Source organism: Rhincodon typus, chromosome 9 (genome assembly GCF_021869965.1).
Source record: "Rhincodon typus isolate 14 chromosome 9, sRhiTyp1.1, whole genome shotgun sequence".
Lineage (NCBI taxonomy): Eukaryota > Metazoa > Chordata > Chondrichthyes > Orectolobiformes > Rhincodontidae > Rhincodon > Rhincodon typus.
Window position 1 is genome coordinate 44,761,828 of NC_063340.1, and position 11,208 is coordinate 44,773,035.

Sequence of the window (11,208 nt, forward strand, 5' to 3'; positions counted from 1 at the left end):
GTTGCATGTTTCTAAGGCAAAGATAGATTTTTGAACAGTAAGGGAATTGAGGGTTATTGAGGGTGAGTGGTTGGGTAAGTGGAGCTGAGTCCATGATAAGATCAGCCATGATCTTATTGAAGAGTGGAGTAGGCTTGATGGGCTGGATGGCCTATTCCTGCTCCTGTTTCTTATGTTCTTATCTTTTGTTCATTTGTTTAAGTCAAGTATCTGTTTGGGCAATATATGGAGAATCCCGGCTACCTCAATTTACCTGTTTACTTCACCCACATCTTTCTCATGCTTACGTTTTACCCACTTGGGGGAAATAATTTTTAACTTCAATATCAGGTAGCCATGGCAGATTAGTTTATTACAGAGATACTAATTAACCTCTAATTCTCTGGAGGCACTTCATGTGCGTTCAATTTTGTCACAAGGTATTGGAACACATTTTCTAATAATTACACAAGAACCTCTAATGCATTAAAGTGTTTTTGTTTGATTTTAGTTTATTAGTCAATTTGCAATCATTTTTATATATTTGGGCACCAACTTTCATGATACAGGTGTGAGGTGATATTAAAATTTTCTGACCTCAATTTAATATTCTTGTTTTATTAATTCAGACCTGCAGAATGGACTTCACTGAGGCGTACTCTAATACTTGTTCAGCTGCTGGATATGCTGTAAAAAAAGGAAATGTAGAACTTTTGAAAACCTTGATTCAAAAAGGTTATAGTCTTGACATTGCTGACAACCGTGGTTGGTGTCCAATCCATGAAGCTGCAACTCACAAATCTTTGAGATGTTTGAGACTCTTAATACATGCAGGTACTGCAGTTACTTTACTGTTATTGTTGAAACAGACCTGTTCCTGTCACCTAAACAACTATTGTTATAAGTTGGGTCCAGATGGATTATCTTTTATAATCCTGAAAGCCTTTTGTGAGAAATCAGAGTGTTGTAGGATAAATGAGCACAACAACATCTTTTTCCTTGACTAAGTAAGTGTAACTGTAAATCCTCTTTATCAACATGTAAAATTAAAGCACTATAATAATATATCATTTAGTTGTTATATGATGGCAGCCTTCACAACTGATCATGCTCTCTCTTATCTGTATCATTTGTCTTTTGTGTTGCTGTTGTGATTTTTTTTGTGATTTTGCTTTTGCCTTCTCTCACATATATTTGTTTATATTTTCTTTCTTCATTTTAGATGATTCTTTTGGCATCCTGGCACTTGGTTCATGACCAGAATGTTGGCTATTCATGATTTTATTTTGCCCCTCATGATTTTATAAACCTGTATAAGGTCACCCCTCAGCCTCTGATGCTCGAGGGAAAATAGCCCCAGTCTATTCAGCTTCTCCCTAAAGCTCAAACCCTTCAACCCTGGAAACATCCTTGTAAATCTTATTTGAACCCTTTCAAGTTTCACAATATCCTCCCTATAGCTGGGAGACCAGAATTGCGCGCATTATTCCAAAAGTGGCCTAACCAATGTCCTGTACAGCTGCAACATGACCTCCCAACTTCCATACTGAATGCACTGACCAGTAAAGGCAGCAGACCAAATGCCTTCTTCACTATCCTATCTACCTGCGACTCCGCTTTCAAGGAACTAAACCTGCACTCCAAGGTCTTTTCGTTCAGCAACACTCCCCAGGACCTTTACCATTAAGTGTACAAGTCCTGCCCTGATTTGCCTTTCCAAAATGCAGCACCTTACATTTATCTAAAGTAAACTCCATCTGCCACTCCTCGGCACATTGGCCCATCTGAACAAAATCCTGTTGTCATCTAAGGTAGTAGGAACTGCAGATGCTGGAGAATCTGAGATAACAAGGTGTAGAGCTGGATGAACACAGCAGGCCAAGCAGCATCAGAGGAGCAGGAAGGTTGACGTTTCGGGCCTACACCCTTCTTCAGAAATGGGGGAGGGGAAGGGGGTTCTGAAATAAATAGGGAGAGAGGGGGAGGTGGATAGAAGATGGATAGAGGAGAAGATAGGTGGAGAGGAGACAGACAGGTCAAAGAGGCGGGGATGAAGCCAGTAAAGGTGAGTGTAGGTAGGGAGGAGATAGGTTAGTCCAGGGAGGATGGACAGGTCAAGGGGGCGGGATGAGGTTAGTAGGTAGGAGATGGGGGTGGGGCTTGAGGTGGGAGGAGGGGATAGGTGGGAGGGAGGACAGGTTAGGGAGGCGGGGACGAGCTGGGCTGGTTTTGGGATGCGGTAGGGGGAGGGGAGATTTTGAAACTTGAGAAGTCCACATTGATACCATTAGGCTGTAGGGTTCCCAAGCGGAATATGAGTTGCTGTTCCTGCAACCTTCGGGTAGCATCGTTGTGGCACTGCAGGAGACCCAGGATGGACATGTCGTCTGAGGAATGGGAGGGGGAGTTGAAATGGTTCGCGATTGGGAGGTGCAGTTGTTTATTGCGAACCGAGCGTAGGTGTTCTGCAAAGCGGTCCCCAAGCCTCTGCTTGGTTTCCCCGATGTAGAGGAGGCCACAACGGGAACAGCGGATACAGTATACCACATTAGCAGATATGCAGGTGAACATCTTCTTGGGGCCTGGGATGGGGGTGAGGCGGGAGGTGTAGGGGCAGGTGTAGCACTTCCTGCGGTAGCAGGTAAAAGTGCCGGGTGTGGTGGGGCTGGAGGGGACCTTCTTCTGTGTCCACTACACCTCCAATTTTGTTGTCATCTGCAAACTTACTAACCATGATCTAACCTTGCTAACCAGTGTACCATGAGGAACCTTGTCGAATGCCTTACTGAAGTCCATATAGATATGTCCACCGCTGTTCCGTCATCAATCCTATTCATTACTTCTTCAAAAAACTCAATCAAGTTAGTGAGACACCATTTCCCATGCACAAAGCCATTTTGACTATCCCTAATTAGTTCTTGCCTTTCCAAATACATGTAAATCATGTTCCTTAGGATTCCCTCCAACAAAAATGGTGGCATGGTGGCTCAGTAGTTAGCACTGCTGTCTCACGATGCCAGGGACCAGGGTTCAATTCCAGCCTAGGGCGTCTGCCAGTGTGGAGTTTGCATATTCTTCCTGTGTCTGTGTGGGTTTTGTCCGGGTGCTGCAGTTTTCTCCCACAGTCCAAAGATGTGCGGTTTAGGTGGATTGGCCACACTAAATTGCCCATTGTGCTCAGACTAGTTGGGTTAGTCATGGGAAATACAGGGGTGGGATGCTCTTCAGAGGGTTGGTGTAGACTCAATGGGCCAAATGGCCGGCTTCCACTCTGTAGGGATTCTATGATTCTAACCTGTTCTATGAACTTGGCGACCACTGATGTCAGGCTCACCAGTCTATAGTTCCCTGGCTTTTCCTTACCAACTTTCCTACCATGTTAGCCAACCTCCAGTCTTCTGGTACCACACCTGTTACTATCTATTATACAAATATCACAACAAGGGGCTAGGCAATCACTTCCCCAGCTTCCCACAGAGTTCTTGGGTACGCCTGATCAGGTCCCAGGGATTTAACCAACCTTACGTGTTTTAAGACATCCAGCACCACCTCCTCTGTAATATGGATATTTTTGAAGATGTCGCTATTTATTTCCCCATGTTCTCTCTGTTCCATATTCTCTCCTCAGTAAACACTGATGCAAAATACTCGTTTAGTATCTCCCCCCATCCCCTGCGGTTCCGCACATGGCTGGTCTTGCTGATCTTTAAGAGGCCTTATTCTGTCCCTTGTCACTCTTTTGTCCTTAATGTATTTGTAGAATCTCTTTGGATTCTCCTTAACCCTATTTGCCAAAGATAGCTCATGTCCTGTTTTTGCCTTCCTGATTTCCCTCTTAAGAATATTCCTATTGCCTTTCTACTCTTCTAGGGATTCGCTCGATCCCTGCTGTCTGCACCTGACATATGCTTCCTCTGTATTCTTGATCAAAACTTCAATTTGTCTAGTCATCCAGCATTCCCTCCACCTACCAGCCTTGCCATATACCCTATCAGGAGCATACTGTCCCTGAACTCTCATTATCTCATTTTTGAATGCTTCCCATTTTCCAGCTGTCCCTTTACCTGCAAACATCAGCCCCAATTAACTTTTGAAAGTTCTTGCCTAATACTGTCAAAATTGGCTTTCCTCCAATTTAGAATTTTAACTTTTAGATCCGGTCTATTCTTTTCCGTCACAGTTTTAAAACCAATAGAATTATGGTCACTGGCCCCAGAGTGCTTCCCCACTGACACCTCAGTCACCTGCCCTTTCTTATTTCCCAAGAGCAAGTCAAGTTTTGCACCTTCTCTGGTAATCTGTGTCAAATAATTGAAACAGCAAAAAAATCTGCAAATTCTGGCAAAAACTTATTTGCAAGTTTGCAATAGATCAGAATTGGTGGTGAGGTTTTGCTGCCTGAAGGACTGGGGGAGATAAATCTAAATAGGTCTGGAATGTCTCCCACCCTATTTTCCTTTTGCTTTTTCTGAATTTCCTTCTGAATAATTAGCTTACCTTTCCTGTTCATTCCTATGTCAGTCCAATGTAAGTGGTTCTTGACCTTTTTCTGGAGTAGATCATCTATGTGCTCAGCAGCATAAATTCCTCTGGTTTGCTGAGAAGTGAAATTGGACAGCATGGGGCAACAAGAAGCAGAGGGGCAGTGAATGAAAAAGATGAAATGAAAAAAGGGGGCAAGAGAGCATGAGATACTGGAGTACATTATGTAAGTGTCTTCATTTGGATGGAAATTGCTAATTTTTTTGTATATTCCTCTAGCTTCTTCTGCTCAGTGCATAGATTTAAAGACTTTTGAAGGTGAAACAGCTTTACATCTTGCTGCAAAATGTAGCCATTTAAAAATTGTTCAGATTCTGCTAAAGGCTGGGGCAAATCCGAATGCCATCACAAATGAAAACGTAACACCGCTTTTTTTAGGTAAGGCACTAAAAATGTGGATTTTTGGTTCATAATCTTCACATAGAACATAGAACAGTACAGCACAGGACAGGGGATCTAAAGTGTCTGTTGTTATTGAGACTTACTCTTGAAGTTGTAGAACTTAGAATTTTCTGTAAGGCAAGTTGCTGAAATTGTGAGCTGATACTATCACAGTGAGGGAAACCAGGGCTTAATTTTTGTTGATAATACAAGTCTTGCTGTGGGGTCAATAAAGCCCCACTTATGAATAGCCAGGTGATTAGGTGGTGGGATGGGGAGTGGAGCTTAGAGGGGAGGTCTTGGTGGTCAGTGTTTGGTAAATGATACCCTGGTAGTGTCCGTAGATATACTTGGAGGGTGCTTTGTTTTCTAATCTGCCATTCTTCTTGGTCTCTTGAATTCTTAGTTCATCCTTATCCTACAATAAAGCTCTCTCACTCTCTTCAGTACAGTGACGCTCATAGGTCACTGAATGCAATTCTCTGGAGATGAAGTCCTACTCTTTGCAAGCTTCTCTCTGGTCTGTTTTTCTGCTCTGTCAGATAATATTAGTATCCAGGCTACTGATTAAATTTAATACACTTAATGGTATGCTTACTTGAACCAGATTGAGGCAAGGTAATCTGTGTCAAATAATTGAAACAGCAAAAAAATCTGCAAATTCTGGCAAAAACTTATTTGCAACTAAAGAATAATAAACCCACGACATCCAAAACAGCAATCGTGGCTATGATTGGATTCTAGATACAAAATTTTCATTTTCTACTCAGCATTATGTTCCGACTAGCTAGCCTTTAAGTTTCTGGTTAATTTTTCATATAATAAAACTAGGATTTGAGATGTGTCTGTATGTCTTCTATGTATTGATATTGTTACAACCTTAAATATTTTTATATGTAGTTATGTTGAAGCAAAAGTTTGATTTTTATTCCTATTTGCCGTATTGAAGCAACCGAGAAAGGTGACATTGCTGTTGCAAAGACACTTTTAAAGCATGGAGCAAGAATTAATGGACCACATTCTGCATGTTTATGGAGTGTTCTGCATCAGGCTGCTTATCAGGTACTGTGATATTCATTCTAGATTTCACTGGGGGAGGAGGAATATTTTTGAAGTAATGCCACTATCAACATCAATTCTCGGATAATGTCTCAATTTTCTTTTACATTCTTGGAATGCCTGTGTCACAAGCAAAGCTGTAATTTATGTCTCATCTTCAGAAGATGGTGGGCTTTAGAGAAATGCAGGAGGTGAAGATACTCAATCAATGCTGCTGGGTATGGTATTCTAGGAACTTGACCCAACGATGAAGAAATTATGATATAAATCGAAGCCTGGATGGTGTGTCCCTTGAAAGGTGGATATGCAGACAATATTCCCATGCAACTTCTGTTGTTGTCTGTGATCCTTTTGTGCAGGCTACCTTCATCATTTTACGGTGTCAAACGGTGAATTATTAGTATGATCTTTGCAAATTTTGCATTGCTTCCATTTTAACAGATATGTTCTGGACAGCCAGAGATCAGGGAAGGGCCTTTCTGAAATTCGAAAGTCAGATTCTTTTGACATTGCCAGATTTGACCATATTTTAACACTTGCTTTGTGGCCCAATGCCGGTCTCATCGTTACCACTGGATGGACAATGGCAGCTAGCCGAGAAACTGAGTCTGAGGGTAGGTGATCTGTTTTTAGTAAGTTTCATTCTGGACAAGGTAGAGTAGGAGTGACTAACAAGTGAATGCAAAAGACAAAGCTGAACCATTTGCACTATCTTCAGCCATGAGGGTGAAATAGATTGTCCATCTCTGCTTCATCCTGAGGTCCTCCGACTTCAAGGGGACGCTCAGTTTTAACTGATTGGGAGAAGACATTCCTTCACATGAGGGTAGTGAATGTCTGGAATTCTTTACCCCAGAGAGTCATGGAGGCTAGACCACTGGAAATATTTAAAGAGGAGATTAATTAGAGTTTTGAAATATTCAGGAGTTGAGAGCAGAATTGACATGAAAGAGGAGTTGAGGTGTTGGATAGACCAACTGTGATCTTGTTGAATGGCAGGGCAGGCCTGAGAAGCCGAATGGCCTACACCTGCTTATGTTATGTTGTTAAATTAGTGACATTGAAAAAAAAACTGATTGTTCAGGCCACAGCAAGAGCTGCCAGGTCCCAAAAAGGTGACGGTTTTTAATTTGAAAATGTTCTCCAGAAGTAGCTGTATCCTTAAATTTGCAGTTCGAGTGCAGTTTAAAAGATATTAGTCCAACAATGTGTAAATTGGTCAGCTATGGCTGATTGTCTAATGTTTTACACAGTTATCACCATTAGGCTTCTTGTGACACAGTGATAGTGTCCCTATGTCTGAGTCAGGAGGCCTGGGTTCATGTCCAACTGCTCCAGAGGTATGTAACAGCATCACTGAACAGGTTGATTAGACAATATGATCAGTTACCTTCATATTAACCTAGATTCAATCAGCAGCAAAATGTTTGGTGTCGTATCAAATTACACAACTCTGTTAATCTAGTCACTGGCGCAGAGCCTGAATTCTTTCAGGATCACATGTCTCCCCACCTCTGTGACTTTGGTCTAAACATAGACAAAAGACAGAATTGCAGAGATGAGTTGAGACCATCTGACCTTGACAACTTGAGCGCTGGTGGTATTTGGCAAAGAAACAGCATAAAGGAATCGTAGGAAAGCTAAAGTTATTGGGTGTCATAGTCAAAACTTTCAAGTTACTGGACTCATGGCTAACATAAGAAGTCATTTGTTGTTGTTGTAGGCCAGCCATTTCAATTCTGGGGTATTCGTGTTGAAGTTATTTGGGGTTGAGACTCCAATCCCATCATCTTCAGCTGATTCATTAATGACCTGTGCTCCACCATAATGTCGGAAGGGGCAGGAGGAACGTGTATGAACCTTCATCCAATAAAGTTTGGTAATAGGTATTTTCTTATCCAGTTGAAACATCAATCGCAGAATTTGTTTGAGGCTTGCAGGTGGAAGAAAAATGATCTAATATCAATTACTGAAATATCTGGTGGGATGGGAAATGAAAGCAGGAACAAACTTTATCCTGATGATCTTTCATTAGTCACTTTCAATAGTACATTATCTTTGTTAGTTCATGGAAAGGATCTATTATTGAGCCACAACTAACACAGCCAAATGTTTGTGCAATTTTTGGTTAACAGTATCTTTTCACCCTTGCTTCTCATTACACCCAATTTGTACAAATTTTCAGATGTATGATCCATATTTTTTGCAGTGGAATATTTTATTTCACATAATATTGCATATTTTATAGCTTTATTTGTGGCATGCAAAGTAATTGAACTATAAAGTTCATCTGTTTGATTTAGCATTCTGACGGTTACTCCTGAGAAATCACTTGAACCTCCATCCAAAGAATAAAGCCGTTCTAGATATGGCTGCCAGAATTTACCCAGGGGAAGATGATTCAGGAGGAAAAGAGCATCTTTATGGAGTGATATTCAGCCTTGATATCTCTCAGGAGGGCAAGATACCAGTTCATTTTTGAAAATCAAAGATGACATCTACAAATTCCGGAAACATTGCAAAATAGGAACATGGATGTAGGAATAGGTCATTCAGCCTCTTGAGCATGCTCTGCCATTCCTGCACTATACCCGTATTCTTTGATATCATGAGTAACTAGACATCTATAAATCTTTGTTTTGGACTTAATTACCGAAGTTTTATAGTCCTTTGAAGTAGAGAATTTTAATGATTCATCACCCTCTGAATGAACTTTCTTCTGAGTTCAATTCTAAATGGCTTGTCTTTCATTATGAGACTCTCCTCTTGTTGTAAACCACATAGTCAGAGAAATCATTCTTTCTGCATTTATTCTGCTATCTTTTTAAGAATTTTTGTTTTAAGTTCATATGACGCCTCTCTCAATCTTCTAAGCTCCAGAGAATACAGGCCTAGCCTCTTCAATCTCTCCTCATCAGACAGTCCTACAATCTCAGGAATCAGCCTGGTGAACCTCCTCTGTCCTCCCTCTATGGTAAGTTTATCCTTCCTTAAGCAAGGTGACCAGAATAACACACTACTCCAGATGTGGTCTAACCAGTGTTCTGTAGAGTTGAAGCAAGACTTCCTTGCTACTGAACTCAAATCCTCTAGTAATGAAGGGTAACATACCATTTGCCTTCTGAATTGCTTACTGCACCCACATGCTGGTTTTCACTGAATTATGAATAAGGACACTTGGGTTTTTTTGTACATCAACATTTTTCAATTTCTCGCCATTGAAGAAATACTGTATTTTTGGTTTTTTGAATCAAAATGGATAATCTCACTTTTTTTTTTTGACATTATATTCTCTCTGCCATGCTCTTGCCCAAGCACTTAGCCTGTCTAAATCCACCTGAAACCTTTTTTCCTCAACCCACATACACATCAAGTTTTGTATCATCTGCAAACTTGAAATGTTATGGTTGGTCCCTACATCCAAATCATTGATATAGATTGTAAACAGTTGGGTCCCAAGCACTGATCTTTGTGGTACTGCACTGTTTGCAACTTACCAACCTGAGAATGATCCATTTATTCTAAATTGGTACTTTCTTCCTGTTAACCAATTTTGATCCATGCTCGTGCATTATCCCCAATTCTATGCATTTTAATTTTGTTTACTAACCTCCTGTGTGGAACTTTATTAGAAGCCTTCCAAAAATCCAAATGCAGTATATCCACTAGTGCCTCCTTATTGACTCTGTTTGTGACATTCTCCAAAAAGCTTGATCAGGTTTGTGAAACATGTTTTCCCCTTGATAAACCCATGTTGATGTTGCCCAATCAGACAATTATTTTCTAAATGTCACGTAATTGTATCCTTTATAAGAGACCACATTTTTTTTCCACCACCACCATTGTCAGGCTAAAGTATCTATTGTGTCCCGTTTTCTTTTCCCTCCTTTTTAACATTTACATTTGCAGCCTTCCAATCTGCAGACATCATTGCAGAACTAATAGAATTTTGCAAGATGATCATCAATTCATCCACTAACTGTGTAGTCATCTCTTTCAAAACCCTAGTGAGTGGTCATCAGGTCCCAAGAATTTGTTAGCTTTCAGTCTTGCTAATTTCTCCATTATCACCTTTTCACAAGGACTAATTGTTTTCAGTTTCACAGCACTACTGGACCTTTTGATCTTAATTACTTGAGCATGACTTCTTGCTTTCCTCTGTGAAGACAGACACATGGTACTTAACTTTGCCATTTCTTGATTTCCTATTATAAACTCTTTTGTCTCTGCCTGTAATGGATCCACATTTGTCTCTGCTAATCTTTTCCATTTTACATACCTATTGAAAATTTTAAAATCTGTTTTTGTGTTTCTAGTTATTTTAATTCATATTATATTGTCTTTTGCAATTTATTGCAACTCTTCTGGCAACTTGATAAGCCTCCTGCTTTAACTAATACTAACTTTAACTTCCCTGGTTAGCCATGGCACACTGGGTTTTTCTGTTGGATTAGTTTGCCTTGTAGGAATGTACTCTATTGAAAGCTAAGCATTAGTGTTTTAAATACTAGCTATTGCCTATTACCAGCAAAAATAAAATTTTCAGACTTCTAGCGGACATTAGAGCTGCTCTCTCATTAGACAGAAAAAGGCAAGTGGTAGTTGTGTAACCTAAGGGTCGCCATGTCTCTGGTGAGGTGGGGATGTTGAGAAGGAGAATCCCTCATGGTAATGGCAGCCAGTGTGAGAATTGAACCCATGCTGTTGGCATGACACCACATTGCAGCTGTCCAACCAACTGAGCTAACTGACCACTGCCTACCTGCCATCAAAACTTTTAATGTATTTTACCAATGCGTACCAGTCAGCTTCCTTGTCAAACCTATGTAATTGCAGGTTTAAGACCTCTTCAGGTCGAACTGAATCCATTTAAATGTAATGGAAAAATTCTAACATGCTATGGTCACTGTTTCCTAAAGGTTCTTCTATCACAAGCTTGAGAATTAGTCCTTTCTCATTGCATAATACTAGATTTAAAATAGCCCATGCCCTTATTGGCCCCTTGACATATTGCACCAGAAAACTACATTGAACAAATGCCAAGAATTCTTTGTGCTCGTTAGATTTACCCAATCTGTATATTGGTCGAGGTCACCTATTATTACTACAATCACCTCTGATTTCCTGATTTATACTGTATCCTATGTTACTACTAAGACTGAGATAACAAGGTGTAGGGCTGGATGAACACAGCAGGCCAAGCAGCATCAGAGGAGCAGGAAGGCTGACGTTTCGGGCCTAGACCCT

At 40.6% G+C, this 11,208-nt stretch overlaps 1 protein-coding gene across 2 annotated transcripts in view; it reads left to right on the forward strand.

Annotated features, from left to right (window-relative positions):
- Window positions 1-604: 604 nt before the first annotated feature.
- The window catches only part of asb3 (ankyrin repeat and SOCS box containing 3), a 272,717-nt gene continuing 262,113 nt past the window's right edge, over window positions 605-11,208 (forward strand). The window contains exons 1-3 of one of the 2 annotated variants that reach the window (XM_020521104.2): window positions 605-813; window positions 4,741-4,899; window positions 5,852-5,964. In XM_020521104.2, the coding sequence (XP_020376693.2) occupies window positions 618-813; window positions 4,741-4,899; window positions 5,852-5,964 (468 nt within the window). In that variant the 5' untranslated portion in view covers window positions 605-617. The remainder of the gene's footprint in view (window positions 814-4,740; window positions 4,900-5,851; window positions 5,965-11,208) is intronic. The other variant, XM_020521105.2, reaches the window with a different exon arrangement.